The sequence below is a fragment of the Nothobranchius furzeri genome, chromosome 15 (assembly GCF_043380555.1).
Source record: "Nothobranchius furzeri strain GRZ-AD chromosome 15, NfurGRZ-RIMD1, whole genome shotgun sequence".
Taxonomy (NCBI): domain Eukaryota; kingdom Metazoa; phylum Chordata; class Actinopteri; order Cyprinodontiformes; family Nothobranchiidae; genus Nothobranchius; species Nothobranchius furzeri.
This window is the reverse complement of record NC_091755.1, coordinates 57,826,265-57,846,550: the sequence shown is the minus strand read 5'-3', so window position 1 is coordinate 57,846,550 and position 20,286 is coordinate 57,826,265. Positions and strand designations below refer to the sequence as shown.

The window sequence follows — 20,286 nt, the reverse complement described above, 5'->3', positions numbered from 1 at the left end:
GATAGTCCTTTAAAGTTTATTTCATTGTGATCTTTTACGCTATTCAGGGTCTAACAGGATAACCTATATTGTCTGCTTGAGAAATCTTTGTAGTATTTTCTCAGATTCTGGTCGTTTTTAAGCTGTTCTCTGTCAGATGTTTGCAGCTCATTTATTTCTCGTTCTGTTAGCGACAGTGGATTGGGACCAGAGAGTTGTGGTGGGCTCTGGCGTTCCCGGTTCTAAACCCCTCCCTCCCACATCCCCATCGCTCGAAGTGGTCTTCAACAGAACCGACCCTTTTGGACTTAGCGGGCTTTCGTTTCATGTGGCCGCAGCGACACATCACCAGAAAGGGGAGGGGTGGGGGGTCAGCACCCTGGACAGCGCTCAAAAATCAGCGGGCAGCAGGGCGGCTTCTGCACCGGCCAGCAACGGGGTGAGGCGCATCACCAACAAGGGGAGGACGGAAGAGCGGAGACATGGAGCGAGCTGTTAGGATGACGGCCAGCCCCCCACCCCCATCCCTCCCTGTTCCGGAAGTAGCGGCTGCGTTGGTTCAATCTCCAAGCCAACCATTTCGAGGAGGAAAATCAGCGCCAGCAGTCTGATCAGAACCAACTGATCCAATACTCAGCGTATCCACGCGACCCCGTACTTTAAGTCCCTCCGCGCGCTGAGACGCTGATGGGCATCGAGTTGAGATCAGAGATGGAGCTCTCTGGTGTAAGCTGCTGAAGATGCTCGGGCTCTTGTGGATGAGGAGCTCGAAGTGGATCGTCGAAGCGAGCGGCACCGATTGTCCTCGGATTCTGGTCGGGTTCCACAGAAAGGAGATGGAATAGATGCGAAAAGGCAGGAGAGAAGGGAAATAACAGGAGGGGAACGGCGATCTGCTCGGAATGCTCAGAGAGGGACAATAAAAACAAGACAATAAGCCCGATTATTTCTCTCATCACGACCTCTGGTCTTCGGTTTTCCTTTTTGCCTCGTTTTGGATTATGATTCTGGATCAGAGTCCCAGATGTGACTGTGTGGATGGCATGTCGCGGTTTCCTTCCTCTGTTCGCTCTGTGGCTGTTTTCTGCTTTGGGTAGCAAAACATGTAGGCTTTTTTACACAACCGTCTGAAAAAAGATCTACGCAGAAACTGGACCATGAGCCACGAACCGTGCAGGTTGTGATGTTTACTGGTCGGTGGGAGACGCTTCTGGACGGCCTGCGCTGACTTGTTTGAGTGATGAATATTGAAAGAGTGTTTCGGCCAGCTGAAAGGGGAAATCTTCCATCCGCATTGGCTTAGACACACGCACGCACGCACGCACGCACGCACACACACACACACACACACACACACACACACACACACACACACACACACACACACACACACACACACACACACACACACACACACACACACACACATGCCATCAGAAGGGCGAGAGCTTTTATCTCTGTGACAATAAAGTAACCCCAATTTAACATGGTCTAATAATAATAATAAAAATAATAATAATAATAATAATAATAATAAATCTGGAGGACTGTTTTTGAGCCAAACATGTTCAAGTATCGGATCCGCATGTTTTTTAACGAACTGAAGGTTCTGGTGTTTATGCGATCCGATTCACGACAGTCCGGTTCAGACACAGATCGACGGTCCTCCGCCATGCGAGGTCTGGGGATGGGCGGCTGCGGCTGGCCGCCGTTCGCCGACTGCCATTCCAGGGACGATGAGGAGGAGTACTACGGTAGCGACCCGCGGCCCCGGAGCCTGGCCTTCGAGGACAAGGAGCCCAAGCTGCAAGTGGGCCTGGACGCGGTGTCCCTGACCAGCACTGCCAGCAGCCTGCGGACCCCCCAGTGCCGGATCTGTTTCCAAGGCCCCGAGCAGGTACGGAGAACCGCCTCCCAATCCTGCGTGGGTTTGTGCAGGTTTCTCATCTTCTGAACTTATTATTATAATCCATTTTGATCTCATTAGACAATTAGGGTTTAGTAGCTGCATGCCTATCTGGTCCATTCCAGGATAAGACCTCCCCTTCTCACAGTCATACAAATAATTCAACATTTCACGTTTGTTGTTGTGGTTTTGATGATGCTGTAAATCACAGCTCTGGTGCTGGCCTCTATAGGAGGTACAGTCTGAGCAGCTCCAGCTCACAGGCTACTATTGTTCTTTTCCTCCCTCCCATCAGAAAACATGATCCGGTTATCTCAATAACACTGTTTTCATAAGTAATCTAGTCAGCTGCGAGAGGCAGCCGATTCCCCCACAGTCTGAAATCTGGCCAGCATGGCAACAAAGAAACTTAGCCAATTAGGTCTGCAGGATGACAAACATGGTGAGAGGGACGGAGTGTGTGCATGAGTCACAACCGTTTTGTGTCACACATCATGGTGATCAGGTATCGATCATGAGATGGTCACTCCGTTTCTGCAGGAGTATGAATACAATAATTCAGGACAAGGATGAGGTCCACTTTGATTGTTGTTTCTTCACTGTTGGTGATTGTGGGGGGGAAAATCAGTTAGGTAAAGATCGTTAGTTTGGATGTCATTGGTTTTGGTTCCACTACATCACAGAGACACATCTAGGTGGAACCCATTTTACCTTCAGAACCACCATGACCCAACGAGGTGTATGAAACATTTGTCAGAGGTTCTGGTCCATTTTGACATGACAGCATCAGCATGGTCAACAACAATACTCAAGGTTAAGAATGGTGTTTAAACCAGGCACAGGTGGGTCCCAAGTGGGACAAGAAACACACACACACACACACACACACACACACACACACACACACACACACACACACACATTATTATACCACCAGCAGCAGTCTGAACTATAGGCAGGATGGACCCATGTTGGAGACATCGGTTTCTGACCCGACCAGCTGAATGTTGCAGCTCAAATCCAGACTCATCAGACCAGGAAAGATTTCCCCTGGTTATTCTGGTCCAGTTCTGGTGATCCTGTGTGAATTCTAGGCTCAGATTCCTGTTCTTAGCTGACAGGAGAGACGCCTCGTGTGATCTTCTGCTTCTGGAGTCCATCTGGAGTAGATCTTGTACTTCAGAGATGCTGTTCTGCAGATCCTGGTTGGACCATTCTTTGTAACCATATGGGTATAGGTTAAAATCCCAGTAGATCAGACGGTCAAAATACTCAGACCAGCTCATCTGGTAGCAATCATGTCATGTTAAAGTCCCTTGTCTTCTCCATTCTTGATTCTGCATTTGAACTTCAGCAGGTAAACATATAATCAACCATATGATTGGTTGATAACATATTTCTGTTCACCAGTTACTCTACAAACGGCGTGGCTGGTGTGTGTATAATTTCTAGGTCAGGCATCTTAACCTTTTTCTGTTGTTTAAAAGTGAAATCATGATATCCTGACTTCAGGAGCTGCCCTGTTGTGTTTTCAGAACCTGAGTCTGAGCTCTCAGGTTGTGGGTCTGTAAGCCCCGCCCACTCACCTGCTCACGTCATGGTTCTTGTGTTAAGCATCAAATACATCAAATGTGTTAAATAAACAACAAACAAACAACTGAAAACATAGCAGCAAGGTGAAGATGAGAGTAAACAAAAACCAGTAACTGGGAAAACTATTTCTAATGTTTTTAAAATTGTATTCAGGACAATGTCCCATGTTTACACAGAGGGGGTGGAGCTTCAAACTAAATAGTTTGTTCTGTTTTTAGATCTCCATTCCCGAGTCCAGATCAATGCTGACATCATTGTTGTGTGTCAAAACTGATAAATTGTTCCTTTTTTCCAAACATCATTAAAAAACACTTATTTCTATTTTAATTACTAAGTGTATTGATGTGTTCAAACTGTATTCAACTCCACCCCTACCAAAGATGTCTCATTTTTCACAACCCTCCTGAAACTAGAATGAAACTGGTTTCAGCTATTTTCCAGACACTTGCAACAACTATATCATTAGAAAAAAATGTCATGCATTTTTGCATATTTCCAAAGCTCTGGAGGCAGAAGAGTCTCTGCAGATCAGATGGGAACTGTAAATCCTTAGGAAAGTCTAGGCCTGTTTCAAAAAACAATGGCGCCACTTTGTCGCAAAGTGGACGTGGCATCAGGGAGCCTTTGGTCAGCCTGTGATGGTAATGTGGCGTAAATATTTTAACCAGGCCCCCATAATTCTGGGATGAAAATGAAGCCAACAAGGAAGTGACAAAAGTTGCAGTTCCATCCTCATCCTCTAGGGGCTGGTACCAGAATTGATCAAACCATTGAGTTCCATGTTGAAAATGCCTATTTCACAGCAGAAGTAAACATGTTTACGGCCTGGTTCAAAAAACTATTTTAGGTTTAATAGATGTAGTTTACACCCATGACACCCATGGCTGTGTCATTTAACTGCTTGGTCAAACATGTCAGTGGGGCTGCATAAGAAACTTGAGAGGGTGCCCGGCTTCTCCTGTCTCCTGTCCGGGAACAGTTGTTAGAGCAAGCGGCTGGCTGTCCCTGCTTCTCGGGGCAGCCGGGCTGACTCTAATTCCAGGCTAGTCACGCTGGTCATTTGTGGATCTCTGAGGGAGACTACAGAAACACTGCAGCTCTTATTTGTTGACGCTGCTTCACTTTTGAATCACTCAATTGCATTTTTCACTGCAATAGTTTGTTGTTAGTTGAATAGTTGAATGGGGGGAAATTCTATACACAGCGCCAGTAGCCTAGTCAATAGTCCCGTCTCCGGCCGGAGCGTCGACTCCCAGAGCCAGCTCGTTGATATCGGTGGACTCGCCGATCTTTGACCGTGGTGGACCAGCGAAGCCTGATATCCTCGGACAGCTTACCTAGTTATGATTTGGTTAACTAAGCAGGCCGGAGGTGCCTTCGATTCAGAGTCGCTCTACTGTGTTTTTCTTGCTTAAAATGCCTAGAAAAACTATGTTAGCTTCAGGTTAGCATATAGCTAATTTCCCGCTGCTCTCTGACCACGGAGCATGAGCTGATGTAAAAGGCCACGGTGGCCAGCTAGGACTGCAGTAGTCTGAGACTCTGCTTGTAATTTAACAGTCCTGGTCCACATTGGATCTCTACAAGCGACCAGCATGACTACCTTGCACGGAAACCAGTCGGTCAAGCGGGTGGTCTACCTCAGTCCCCGGAGCCCCTTCTTAGCTTCGTGGGTTGGCAGTGACATGATCAAAAAGGCGGTGGTGGGAACCTCCCATTTGGAAATAAAAACTTATAATTTGAGCCTATGGACATTACATGTCCAGTACAAATATCGATGCTTTTGACTAAAAAGTTCTGTGATGGCGGGATAAAGGGGGTGTGAGGGTGGTGTATATATTGTTGACGCTCTGTCATGGACATGCTTTTAGCTTGGACGTAACTTGTTTGTTATCCTGACTGAAGTCACACTCCCTAAAGCCATTTTTACAAAACAATGCTGTCAATTCACCACAACGCCGTGGCGGCTTCACGGAGCCTTAGGTCGTTTATAAGTGGTCAGACCGTGGCAGTAATATGGCAAAATCATGTCCTCTTAATTAAAGATTAGACGATGGTGGTATAAAGGGGGCATGGGGGCGGTCCATGAGCAGCAGCAGACTACCGTTTACCTTGGACATAACTTGCTTTTATTGCAATTGAAGCTGCTCTCATTAAGTTTTTCAACAAATCGTTCCTAAGGGTGTTTGTCCTCCGCAGTCCCCATGCAGCCTCTGATGATCTGAGCTCCAGCCCTATCAGAGAGAAGCTCCTGGAGCTCTGCAGCGCTCCAATTTACCATCTCAGCTGATTTAGTTAACAAAGCAAATCTTACTTGCTGTCATTTTCAATATAGTTGCCGGCCTGAGCTCGGCAGTAGCTTCCCATGTGATCATGACACTTCCCTCTGTTGCGCCAAGACACAATCATGTTTATAAGACAGATAATTACCACAATATTACAACCATGCAAGGCGGAATGAATGCCACAAAATGTACTGTATGCATACCCAAGCCGGCATGGCGCGTTTATAAGACCCACCAATGCAATATTTTGCTGATTTGTTGGTGTGTTGTGTCAAAAAGAGCTAACAATTTTTTACAACCCCCCCACCCCCACCCCCACCCCCCCGTGACCTGTCATGTGATCTGTGCTTCAGCTCTAACAGCCAGAAGCTCCCTCGTCTCTGCTTCACTCTGGTTTGCTGCCTCAGCTGATACTGTTTATAAATGCGACATGGACTCCCCTTGTTTACTTGCCTCTTAACAGTTCTTGCTGGCAAGGGCTCAGCACACAAAAAAACAGGTATTGATGGCATCACCCTCTGTTGTGCGAAGGCGTGATTCAAAAGTCCGCAGCAATATTACAATGAAGCTTGGCGGCACAAATGGTGCTGTATTCTCACCTCGCCATGCCACCAACGTGCATTCAAAGGACACACCGTGGCAGCAGTTTCACCCTGACATGCCGCCATGATGTGTCTTTTGAAACCAGCTTTGGAGATGTTTTTGAATGTTGTTTGCATTTTGTCACTAACGGTTGCAGCCTGGTGAGGTACTCGATTTAGTCCAACTTAGGCCATATTTTCTTAAGAAACAAACACCAATTCATTGCTTAAAAGTTGCTGTCTAAATGATCCAATGAGACACCAAGTTAAGAACCAATCTACCCGAACAGCAGAAACCCCTAGCAACAAACCCCTGTTTTAGCTTTAGGCTTTTCTGGTTTTACTCCATGTTTATCAGTGTGGTCCCTATAAAAACCTACTTATTTGTAACAAGATTCCTCTTTTTTTCTTCTCAGTTGCGTGTGAGCTGAAACTAAACAATAAGAGGTGCACATCTTTGGTCTGTGGCCAAATGTTGGTCTCACCAGATGTGCCCAAACCTGTGCCGCCTGGATCAGCAGGTAGTTCTGAAGACCCAGATGATTAGAAACACTGTAAATCCTGCAGGAGCACAGATGGATATTACCATTTGGTCACTTCTCTAAGACAGGCGTACAGTGTTATTACAGCCCATGTGCTAATTTATGACATCTGCCTGAGAGTTTGGATTGTGAAACAGGAGAGCTACATGATAGGAGTGTAAATCACTCCTCGCTTGCTTTGAATACAAATCCATGTGATGTTTCAGACAGGAATCATGCCCAGGTAGCCATACTGCCCACTACATCTTCCTTTAATAAAAGGTTTGTGTTTTAAGCTTTGGGCTCTCCATTGAAGTGACTCATCGAGCTGCGTGGCTCTGAGCTGCCTCATTTAGCTTCACAGACAAAGAGCGAGCAAACAAAGCAGCAAGGGAAAACCCACAACGACATACTACCACATCAGCTCCTCGCTCTCTTGTGAGCGTGCTTTCTGCTTCCATGGCACACGGTCCTCTGCTCTGGGAAGGGCTGTTTACCTCCTTGGGCAATGGTGGGGGCAATTCACGTTTGCCATTTTGTTTGTTTCAGTATTCAGACAGGTCACAATAGGGGATGGGATCGTGTTGCTGCTGCGAGACAATCGCCTACAAACGTAATCAGCTGGCTCTGTGAGCCGTACTGAGCCTGACTCCTTATCAATGGTCTGACCCGTCTACGTACACCCAGGCATTGTTAAAGGAATTCAGATGGATGTATGACTGGATGGTGGTGTTGGAGGGTGGAGAACCTACACCCCCCTCTTTCTCTCTTTTCCCAGCAGTGTGTTTACACAGCTGTTTGGAGAGGACTGGACCACTGAGATGTCTGGTCTAAAGGTTGCAGACCATTCTTAGTCATGAAGTGACACACCAAATTAACACCCTCATGCTCTGTGAAGCGGCCTGGAGGGACAAACCCACACCAGTGTGTGTGTGTGTGTGTGTGTGTGTGTGTGTGTGTGTGTGTGCGTGCGTGCGTGCGTGCGTGCGTGCGTGCGTGTGTGTGTGTGTGTGTGTGTGTGTGTGTGTGTGTGTGTGAAAGAGAGAAAGAGAGGTAGCATCAGCACACGTGACGGACTGAAGCACACCATGAGTTAACTTTAATATTAAAAAAATCTGTAGATCAGAGTTTGGTTTAAACTGGATGATTGGTTGGTAAAGATCAGAATTTGGGCTAAAGTGGTTGTTTTGTCTGAATTACATTAATCATCCTGTCCACCATAACTGATTTAGTGGGACAAAAACTTTAGGATTTCTGCTGTAATCAGATTACAGGTAACTTAAACGTCCTGTTCAGGCACGAACCAGAATAATACTCCAGGCTAAGGCTTCGCGCTTCCAGATGATACGACTCAGTTAAAGGCAAAAGTGTGTGACAGCTTCACGAGACAGTGTTGTTGGCGAGATGTTCCCAAGTCACAATGGACACACCCTTTTTTGAATAAGTTACACACACTCACACACACACTCATACACACCTCAAAGCTAGCTTGACATTTAGGAAATATTTGCTTTCATAGTATTTTTATTTAGTACTTTATATACGGTGACCTTCTCAGTGTTATCTTTGTAATGTCAGCAGGCAGGTTGTGGTAGAGTTTATGAGTGGCATGTGGCTCATTTGCCAGATGCATGCACGTTTGTATGCAGCAGGACTCTTAGAGTTATTTAATCAAAGTCAGAAGGTCAGATGAGCCAGATGGGGAAACAGGAGTGCAGATGGACCAAAAAATAATTTGAAGTGTTATTTGTCTCAGCACACTTCTCTGGATCATTAAAGCTGTGCTGATTAAACAGGTACAATAATTTATGCCGAATCAGAACAGATGCTGAATCATTCACCATCTGCAAATAAGGCTTTTATGTGATTGGTACACAAAAAGAGCGTACGGTTATCTGCATCCTAATTCATAAATCTTTCTACCATTTTTGTTGTCAAAGCTATTAAAGCAAAGATTCAAACCCAACAAACATACTTTGAAATGGATTTAATGACCTGTAATAAGCGTTTATGTTCTAGGTCTTTGAAAGAAAAATCATCTCAATGGTAGTCATGGATCAGGACAGAAATGTTCACTGAGGTGGGAGAAATGTTTAAAATCAAACATGCTGGTCAGACAGGATTGCATGGGCTTCTTTTAATAGGCCGATTACTCGAATAGAATAGAATAGAATAGAATAGAATAGAACTTTATTGGCCACCATTATGGAAACTTAAACGATTACATTGCAAAGGATCATTATAGCACTAGGGACAAATGTCTTCTCATATTCTACCAACACATTTATTTTCCTGTATTAATTCTTAACATTAAAGGTGTTGAACTCTTGTCTAATCTATACATTTGCAGCGGTCCCTAGTAGGATTTAATGCCTTGTAAGTCGTACTCTGGCGGCAAAAACACCAATGCACTATTTCCAGGAACATAAAGTGACCCACATCACAGCTGAGCTTCAATTGACAGGATTTGGAGTCTTATTTCTTTATATTTGGACATCTCACCTCAGGCTGGATAACAGGAACACGACTCGACCTCTGACTTGCAACGTTGATGTTTTATCTCCACAAATAACACAAGCCTGAAGGAGTTCTGCCGTGTGGTGGAGATGCTAACGCTAACGGTTAGCTTCTACTAGCCGAGAGGGTCTCTTCTGTTTCCTGGACACTGAACCAACAACAGCCTTCCACATTGCAAGTCAAGATGTTAAGTGCATGAATGTTGAGTGACAGTGTGACGCAGATCTGCCAGACTTTCCAAATCTAAAGCTTAGTTTATGCTTCTGCGTCTGCATTGGTACAGAGACACGCAAAGCCATTATCACTCCTTGCAAGGGCTCTCCAGGAGAATGCAAGTTTGTGATTGGTTGAACACTACTTTCGTCAACAGCACCGCCATTGTGCCCTCAAAAGCATAAAGAGAGCCAAATATATTGGCAGACGTGGAGCAGTGTGAAGATTACCTCACGGAAAAAACAAACAAAAATAAAAGAATATTTTTACTCACCCGTGACTGGATGAGTGAAAAGACATGCAGCAAGTGTTTTATTTGTGGATAGAAATGACGGGAAATGTAGGTTTAGAGGTGGCGAGCGCATTAAGTGGTGGACGAGAATGAGGGACAAATTTGTCCGTGTCAAAAACTCTCTTAAATTCAAAAATTCAAAAATAAACCACTATATAGACACAATAATAAAACAGGCTTTACAAACTCTCACCAGAAAATAATACACACCACCTTTCTCTAATGTGATACAGCAGCAGCTCTTGGAGAGAAAACCTGCTGCACGTGCACACACACAAACACACACACACACGCACGCACACACGCGTAGACACACACACACACACACACTCACTGAAGTTTGACAACAAGAGTGATGATTTGTGACAGAACTTGAGCAAATGTTTGGAGCCCATCCCTACATGATTAGGGCATGAGGGCTTGGTGACCTTGGTGCAAGTCTAGAATAGAAACACACCTGTGGGTTGTTCATAATGATTTAACCTCCAAAACTTTTCCATTCCTAAAAAATGTCTCAAACTTTGAACAGGCAGTTCTACCTGGTAACTAGTAAAAAACTGATTACACAAGACTTAAAAAATCTCAGGCGATTAGCATTAAGGCAAGAAACTGCATTATATCAGGCAGTTGGGCCATATAATGTACACTCATGCTACAGCAGGCCATTTGTATTTTTTATCAATCCCATTATCAACAGTTGCAAAGCCTAACAAACACCAAAGTGCGCTAAACTGCTGCTGCAGATGTTTTTTTGTTTGTTTGTTTGTTTGTTTTATTCCGCCCCTTCCGGGCTGAACCTCTGTTTCTGTTCGTTTGCTGAGAGACATGATCTGTTTTAGGGACAATCTTCTGTAGCTCCTCTCACTTCCCTGCCCTTCAAGCCTCCATGCTCCCTGATTTTGGTCCATAGTGTTGACAAGCACTTTTGCCAAATTCACTCAACATCAAGCTGCGACTGTTCAGTGATTTAAGAATGATTCACACTATTATTTCTCCCTCAACAGCCCTGTTTGATCATCCAGACCCACTGGTTTCATCCACTGGGTCTGAAAATCAAATCAAATTAAAATGGGATATTTACAGCTTAGTCATGTTTGAAAGTTTTCATCTCCAATGATGTGAAGCCAACAGGCATCAGGTTTGTGGATGTGTTCGTGCTAAACACACCCCAGTCGTTGCTTCTAGAAAAGTTCCTGTCTGACTATAGGGATGCTCAACTTTTTCTACATTTAATCATATCAGATTTCAAAACTGTTGTTTCTGATTATAAGGAAATATTTTCACCAATATCTTTACCATCTTCTTTTTCCTCATGTTTACGATCAGCTAAGGTTCATGAATGTGGTTGTTCCTTTCCAAACTTGAATAAATCCATTATTGTGGGCTTCCTGTTGTGTGTTGTACCGGTTTTACTGTACTCATACTTGATCAAAAATTATCACAATAAAATGAAGCCCAACTTTTTGGTCCAATTCTTTTTAAGCATTTTCAAGATTTTCTACCTTTTCAACGCCTTTAAGCATTGTGAATGAATGATGGATGACCTTTTATATATTATATTTTCAATGGCAAATTTTGTTTTAATGTGTTGTGCTGAATAGAAATTTTGAAAATAATATTGTAAATTTCAGGTGTTTGAAGTATTTCACAAACCGATTACACCTGATAAAGGTTGATTTTTTTAACTCGAACTCTAAAGTGACACCTACTGTGTGGAGGTTGAAGTTGAATAGAACAAGATTTTCAGCCGTCAGGATACCAACCTGTGAAACATTTTATGGGTTCAGCTGATGTAGGCTTCATCTAAACTCATTCTGGTTTTAGATATGTTATGGTCGCTCATTTTCTGAAGGATAATCTTCTGAGCTCAGAAGCAGCCACTTGACTTGCCGAGTCAGTCATTTTCCAGTGCCAGTCTTGCTGTGCCGAGCGGACTGTTTTATTAGCCAGTAGATGTAAACACAAACCCATTGTCGCATCTGTCAAAACACATCTTTGATTTTTTTGTTATTAAAATATAGCTTTTAAAGGAAATAATCTACCTTCACTCTGCACACCTCTTAACATTCAGTGGAAGTATTATTTTTTCAGGAATATGTAGCTTTTTCTTAAATTGTTCCACATGCAGCCTTTAAGACTGTTGGTTTGCTTGTTTGTCATCAGTAAAACTCAAAATCATTCTTTTTAATCCAGGTCGAGGTGTTTTGCTGTTTCAGAACAAATCTAAGGATCTCTTTTTCCCTTGTGTGTCCTTTAGGGGGAGTTGCTGAGCCCCTGTCGCTGTGATGGCTCTGTGCGCTGCACACATCAGCCCTGCCTTATCCGCTGGATTAGTGAGAGAGGCTCCTGGAGCTGTGAGCTCTGCTACTTCAAGTATCAGGTCCTAGCAATCAGCACCAAGAACCCACTGCAGGTAACCTTAAAACACACACATACTTGTATTTATATGCTTGTGTGGACCTCTATTGTGGGGACCAGCATAATGTCCCCAAAATGTGGAAATGTTCACACGTTACAGGTTAAAGTCGAAATTTGTCCACTTAAACATAAAGACAATTCACACACATACACATGGACACACACACACACACCAAATTTCAACGTGTAAGCGGGGCAGGATGGGCGTGGCCAGCAGCAGCTTGTTTTCTCACAACCTTTTTACAAGTCATGTAAATCAGCATAATATTACTGCAAAGGTGTGTTTAAAAGCACCATGCTGGCATGGCGTTGCATGAATTTTGCAGCATTCGTTTTGCCTAACTGTCTTATTAAAGGCAATTGCACCTTGGCGCAACAGAGGGAGGTTTCATGATAACATTGGGAGTTACTGCCAAACTCTGGCCAGCAACTTCATTGAAAATGAAAGTAAACACGGGCTGTACGTTTCACTTTTGTAAACAGAACCAGTTTAGATGTTAAACTGAAGTGATGCAGTGCTCCAGAAGCTGGAGGTCAGATCACCAGAAACTGCTTGTGGACTGTGGGGGTCAGACACCTTTAGGAGTGGCTTGTTAAAAAAAATGTACCCCCTTTATACCGCCATTGCATAATGTCTTGTAAAAAGGACATGTTTGTGCAACATTATCACCACGGTTTGACCACTAACAAATGACCTAAAGCTCCTGATGCAGCCACGGCGTTGCTGGAAATTGACGGCATTGTTTTGTAAAAACGGCTGTAAAGTGACAGAACCCTGAAACGGCTCATTCTGGAAGGTCAAACGGTCAAGAGTAAAACAGCTGGGACTGATTTAAGTGAGAAATATTTAGAACTCCATGAATATGTTTTTTATTGACCACAGAACTATTATAACTTAATAAAAAAATTTAAAAAAATTGGGACCTTGTAAAAATTCTCACAAATGCTGTTCCCCATTCACAGTCCAGTGAAATAATAGTTTTAGCACAACATTGTGTAAAGAAGAGATTACAGTGGGTAAAGAAATTATTCACCCCATTGAAAGGCTTTAATTTTGTTTACTTTTATTCCTAAAATGGAAACAAAAACATATTTTCCCAGCTTCACTTATCCAATGCAACCTATAACAGCCACCTGGAATTTTTGGATTAAAGTTCAGAAAAGAATATTCAACAAAAAACTGAGACTAGTAAAGGAACAACCCCAATGTCAACATTTTGCTGAACCACATTTTGCTTTATTAACAACCTTGAGCCTACTGGGATACTGCTCTATCAACATTGCACGTCTACATTTAGATTAATTGAATATTTGCCCACTTTTCTCTACAGAAATATTCAAATTGGGTCAGTTTGAATGGTAGGTGTTGGTGGACCTCAATTTTAAAATCTCTCCACAGATTTTCACTGGGATTTTGATCTGGGCTCTGATGGGACCACATGAGGATGTTCACTTCTTTCTCCCTCAGCAGGTTTTAATGGTATTTTACACCATCCATCCTTCCTTTTACCCTAACAAAAGCCCCAGTCCCTGAGGCAAAGAAATACCTCCACATGATGCTGCCACCTCTGTGCTTTACTGTAGGGATGGTATGTTGTGGATGGTACGTTTTATTACATTTATGCCAGGTGTACCATTTGGTGTTGAAGCCACATTGTTCCATTTCTGTCTCATCTGGCCATTGGACCTTTTTCCATTTGGCATCAGAATCTTCAAAGTGCATTCAGGCAAAGCTCAGACCAGCTTTATTGTGGCCTTTCATAATCTGAGTTTATGTTTGTTTGTTTGTTTGTTTACCCTTCATGGACTCTGTGATATTTTCCAGGTGGATGTTACAGGTTGCATTGGATGAAGCTGGTTTTTGTTTGTGTTTCCATTTGAGGCAGTAAACAGTAAAATCTTCCAAGGAGGTGATTCTTTCTATAGCATCTGTACACCAGCAGGTGGATCGCTAGAGCTCTAGACTATATACAACAACATTATCCACTGTGGGTGGTTCGATCTCAGTTTCTCTACCACATGTTCAAATGTCCTTGGATACTGAATCCCATGCTGCCCTCATATCTGTGTTTTGGGGTGTGGTAAACCTGAAAAAAACCTCATGCTGTTTCTGACATTCCCAAAGGAATTAGAAGCACAACAAAACATATTTTCTGGTTTTCAAATCATAATTTTTAAAAATCATGGCACATCTAACCATGTGTTACCAAGTAAAACAAAATGCAAAAAAAATAAATAAATAAATAAATGCCCTGTCTTTGTTTCCCATCAGACCTGCACAACGGGGAATGGTTATGATTACTGCAATGACAAAGATTTCTATCATATATCTATTTTAGCCTGAACTAGGCAGATCACTCTTGCACATCAGGGTGCGATGGTGCATGCATGACTCATGCTGGGTAATGACAATAAACACAATGATGATCGTGTGTGAACATCTAAAACTCAAGAAAGGCTTCTCTGATCTGCGAACTAATACGATATCACACGAGAAGAGCCACTGCCATTATAAAAGAGAAACACTACATCAGGCCGGCACTCTGAACAAACTACCCACAGGCTGGTGAGAGGACTGTTCGCCATATTGTACTGACAAATTTCCACCTCTGCGTCACTGTCCTTCTGCCCTCTCAGACTCAGCCAACAAATATGTGTGTGTTTGTTTTTTTATTGTTTTCTTTATTAGTTTATCTAAATGTTTAGACATTAAACAAATGATGTCTTTATGATAATTGTTCTTATCCAGAGAGTCAGTTTAGATGTCACAAGGTAAATATTGTTCCTTTTACTACACATATAACAGCTACAGATATTAGTACAACAATAAGGTCTGGAAGCTGTGGCTCTGGACCCACATGAGGCCCTTTAGCCCTATAAGGTGACTCTTAGAGCAAAAATAAGAAGGACTTGACAAATGTTTGTACTTAAGTATATGAAAAAGCAGTTTAAGCATCCTTCATATCCAGACTTACAAAAGTGTGTATAACCATGAATGCAAATATGTAGTTTGCCATCATTTTAGTATCAGAATTAGTAAGTAGTATGTAAATTTTATTATTATAGCACTTATCACAGAAAGAGAATCGCAAAGTGCTTCACGTAGATCAAAAACAAAACAAATTGTTAAGTCATAAAATCCTAATTTTATTTTATTTTTTCTTTATTTAACCAGGAAGGTCCCACTGAGATTAAAAACCTAATTTCTGAGGGAGTCCTGGCCAAGAGGCAGTAAAAGTTACAGTTACAACATTTTTCAGTTACACAGATGTTATGTACAAAATTACAGAGTCAGTTAAAACACGGAAAATCTGTCTCAAGGGCTTTCAGTCTGGTTTTAAGTGTGATCAAGGAGATAAGCTCGGGCAATTTCCAGTTTTCCTGCAGCCTGCTCCATGCAGAAGGAGCAGAGTCAACGAAAGCCCTTTTGTCCAATTTGGTGCGAGCATATGGAACACAAAGTAACAACTGGTCGTTTGCACGCGGACTGTGAGAAGTTACACTTCTCTGTGAGATTAAGTTCCAGATGTAGGTGGGTAGTGGTCCAAGCATGGTCTTACAAATGAAAGTGTACTAATCTCCCAACCTCCTGGTCGACAAAGGCCATCTCACTCGAGAATACAAGTTTTTTATTTTTTATTATGTGATGGCCATCATGAATAAGGTTGAAGCAAAAGGTAAAGAAGGTCACCAATAGATGAGTTAAAATGAGTTTCACTGAAGTCTTTCCGTTGGTTCAGTAAATATTTAGCTAACAATATTTCAGTAGTTTTCGGTTCTTGTTCAAAGAATAGCATTCAACGTGTGTAATATAATCAATTCTTATTAAACAACATGACAGTTTTGCTCAGTAATTTCTTTCATCTGATGATTATTTTCAGAGTTTCATTTTAATCTTTCCACTGGATCATGAGAGTTTATACTAACAGAAGAGTTAATACTATGAGGCTATGTGAATACAAAACAAAATTCCTTTAATATATTATTTATATTTTTTCTTTTTCTTTGCTTTATTACTTTATTATCACTAAATGTGATTAGATGTGAGGATTATCTCCTGCCTTACAATCTGTACTCGAACCTTGACTAAATGCACTGACTCTTTTCAACAGTGGCAGGCCATCTCTCTGACGGTAATAGAGAAGGTGCAGATAGCAGCCATCATTCTGGGCTCCCTCTTCCTCATCGCCAGCATTTCCTGGCTCATCTGGTCCTCGCTCAGCCCTTCCGCTAAGTGGCAGCGACAGGACCTGCTCTTCCAAATCTGCTACGGCATGTATGGCTTCATGGACATTGTGTGCATAGGTAAACGAAGGAGTGGTGCAAGACTGACACTTAAATGTGCAAACATGTTATCATGCCACGGTGTTGAAAATAGCTTTTGCAGAAGGCCTTAGAGGCATGGGGAGAAGGTTAGGTGACAGAACAGAACTGCATTATGCAGCAGCATCATAACTCACAGAAGGCCCAGCAACAGTATGCATAAGCAGAAGTTACATTATACAAGGACAAACTAGTTTGTTGAGACAAACATGAACTGAGTTTACATTCTGGTGACTGTTAAGGTAGTGCAGAAGCAACCTGGCAGATGGTGCTAGGGAGGAGATAACAGCTACACGAAAAGCCAAACAAATTCTGATGATATTGCAGAGTACAAGAGAGACAAGAGTTTTTAAGGGGCGACTGGGTCAACTGTTCTTGCGTAATTGTGACTTGCCTGAGTCAGACAACATAGAGAACAGATGGCATGAGATATCTGCACTGTGATTTTTGCCAACTGTCTATTCTCATCCACAGGCGAGATGAAATGTTCCTACCTAAGATAATGCTAGCAGCTACTGAGTCTATTTAGCATAATATCTGATGTAAACAGCGATAATTCATCAGCTCTCATGCATTGTCCTTCATTCTGTCTTGTGTATTTCCATCCAGGCCTTATCATCCATGAGGGATCATCAGTGTATCGAATCTTTAAACGATGGCAGGCCGTCAATCAGCAGTGGAAGGTACTGAACTATGAGAAATCTAAAGACTTGGGAGACCCAGTGAGCTCAAACCGTAAGAACAGCTCACGCAGTTCTCGCAGCAACCCTCACGGTCTGACCAGCAGCAGCAGTGGGCGACAGAACAGGAGGCTAAGAACTATTCTGAACCACCACTGTGGATACACCATCTTGCACATCCTGAGTCAACTGAGGCCCAACGACCCACGGATCAGCAGCGCCGCCAATCGAGAGGTGGTAATGAGGGTCACCACTGTATGAGATGGACTAGGTGACTGTGCTCGAAGTTGTCTCAGATGTAAAGCAGACTGATGGACCCAAAAGTGAAAACCTGAGACTGGATTTGACAGCAGGAGTCCTGTTGGAGCTGAGTGGAGCTCCAGATCATCTCAATAATGAACTCCTTTTCTTACAACAAAAAGAAAACAGACGCTCCTTTTCAATAAGTAAATAACTGATGAAAATAGGGACAAACAAGTATTAAAAGACATTAAACCTGAACTGTAAGTTGGGGTGGGGGGTATAAACAGGCTTTGTAACCTGAAACAAAGTGACATGATGTTTTTTCCAGTTCAATATCAGAATGCATAAGCAGTTTGTCTTTGTTTAGAATCCTCCTGGTTTGATTGCAATCACATTTTCCTGGTTTTATTTTCTTGTTCAGTTTAATTTCTTACTCGCTTTGATTTAATAAGGATGATTATAGAGGATTCCTCATACGGTGACTTCATACATGCCAAACTGTGTGTGATGATTTGAAAAATCTCTACAAAGTAAACAGACCAAAAACGGAGACTAAACAGATGTGTGAAATACGGAGTTTTAAAAATAACAATAAATCATATGTTTGAAAAAAAGGAAGAAACAATATTTTAAAGTTACATTTAGTTACATTTTACCTCTCTGCAATAAAGATACATATGTACATTTCACAAGGAATTTTGCATGGGTATATAATTTTATTCTTCATCACATAACAAAAGTACATGACAGATTTGCTCAGTTTCAAATGGTGCTTGCCAAAATAAACACTTTAAAGAGATCTTTTCATTGTACCAACTTTTTGTCAACATGACAAATGACTGTGTGTTACAGCTATTTCAGCTAAAATACAGATTGTTGCTGCTGTGTGCTGATACCGATTTGATAAATTAAACATTGGATTAAAAACTGGGATCAGATGATCTCCAATCTCTGTCTCCCTTCAGTGTCTTCTTTAACCAACTGTCGTGGTGTTTAGTTAAAGGTCTCGTTCCATGGTATGAAACTGTGCAGAGGGGAAAATAACATCAAAGACAAGAGGTGTGTTAGATCAGCGAGTGTATCATTACATTTATGTTTTTATCTGTATGTATTAAAGTGATTCTTTACTCATATTTTTATACCATTTGCAATGGTCTCTAGGAATGAATGCCTGGTAAGTCGTTCTCTGTGGGAAAAAGCTCCGGTGCACCCGTTGCAGCAGGGAGAATTCAGCCAGAGGAGATAGTAGTTTTAAATGGCTGGATTTGGAGTATTTCCTGATTTTGGACATCTCACCTCTGATTGGATAACAACAATGCAACTCTACCACTGACTCTGTTTGCTTTGCAGTGATGTTTTATCTCCACAAATAACACAAGCCTGGAGGTGTACTGTCATGTAGTGGAGGTGCTAATGCCAACGGTTATCTTCTGCTAGCTGAGACGTTCTCTGCTGTTTCCTGGACGCTAAACCAACAACAGCCTTCCTTGTCATGAGTTAAGATGGGAGAGTCAATGAATGTTGTGACAGTGTGATGTCGATCTGTCAAGCTTTTTAAATCGTAGCGTTTCACCATCTATTTTCATCCATCCATCCATTCATTTTCGGCCGCTTATCCAGGGTCAGGTCCCGGGGACAGTAGCCTAAGCAGGGATGCCCAGAAACACTCTGCTGCAAACCGCTCCAGTAAGTGCAGAGATCATGTTCTGATGTAGCCAACAGGACCACATCCTCTGCAAAAAGCAAAGACCTGATCCTCAGGCCACCAAAACAGATGCTCTCAACACCTTGGCTGCACCTAGAAATCATGTCCATAAAAGTGATGAATGGAATTGATGACAAAGGGTAGCCTTGGAGGAGTCCAACTCTCACTGGAAACAAACTCGACTTACTGCCGGCAATGCAGACCAAGCTCTGACACCGGTCATACAGGGACCTAACAGTCCGTATCAGAGGGCCTGGTACCCCAAACTCCCAGAGTACCCCCCAAAGGGCCTCCCAAGGGACCCAGTCAAACACCTTCTCCAAATCCACAACACACATGTAGAATGGTTGTGCGAAATCCCAAACAACCTCCAGGACCCCCCTAAGGGTATAGAGCTGGTCCAGTGGTCCTCGGTCAGGACAAAAACCACATTGCTCCTCCTGATTCCGAGGTTCAACAATTGGATTCAATTGCTCTCCAGAACCTCTGCATAGACCTTACCAGTGAGGCTCAGTACTGTGATCCCCCTGTAGTTGGAACACATCTTTTTAAATGTTACTGCCCTCTATGTTCACGCAATATTGCAGAGTTGTGTCAGCCAACACAACCATACAACATCCAGAGCCTTAAGAAACTCTGGGCGGATCTCATTCACCCCCAGAGCCTTGCCACTGAGGAGCTTTTTGACCACCTCAGTGACCACAAAACCAGAGATTGGAGAGCCCATCCCAAAGTCTCCGAACTCTGCTTCTTCACTGGAAGACGTGTCGGTGGGATTGAGGAGGTCTTCGAAGTATTCTTCCCACAGATCCACAACGTCCCGATTACACCATCCCAACTATAAACAGTGTTGGTAGTACACTGCTTTCCCCTCCTAAGGCACCAGATGGTGGACCAGAATCTCATCGAAGCCAAACAGTAGTCTTGCTCCAAGGTCTCACTAAACTCCTCTCATGCCCAGGTTTTTGCCTCTCCAACCACCCAGACTGCAATCCGCTTGGCCTGCCGGTGCCCATTAGCTGCCTCCGGA

At 42.9% G+C, this 20,286-nt stretch overlaps 1 protein-coding gene across 1 annotated transcript; it reads left to right on the top strand.

The window, feature by feature from the left end:
- Positions 1-315: 315 nt before the first annotated feature.
- On the top strand, positions 316-18,499 carry marchf9 (membrane-associated ring finger (C3HC4) 9). The gene is made up of 4 exons (XM_015968194.3): positions 316-1,876; positions 12,145-12,300; positions 16,418-16,610; positions 17,238-18,499. The coding sequence occupies exons 1-4, from the start codon at positions 1,544-1,546 to the stop codon at positions 17,567-17,569; spliced, it is 1,014 nt and encodes a 337-aa protein (XP_015823680.3). The 5' UTR covers positions 316-1,543; the 3' UTR covers positions 17,570-18,499.
- Positions 18,500-20,286: the final 1,787 nt, after the last annotated feature.

What these genes read in the sequence shown, in the direction of transcription:
- marchf9 (XM_015968194.3), top strand. Translation starts at nt 1,544, where the DNA reads ATGTTCAAGTATCGGATCCGCATGTTTTTTAACGAACTGAAGGTTCTG. An exon ending in GTTTCCAAGGCCCCGAGCAG is followed by an intron (nt 1,877 to 12,144) that starts GTACGGAGAACC and finishes TGTGTCCTTTAG; the next exon opens with GGGGAGTTGCTGAGCCCCTG. An exon ending in CATGGACATTGTGTGCATAG is followed by an intron (nt 16,611 to 17,237) that starts GTAAACGAAGGA and finishes ATTTCCATCCAG; the next exon opens with GCCTTATCATCCATGAGGGA.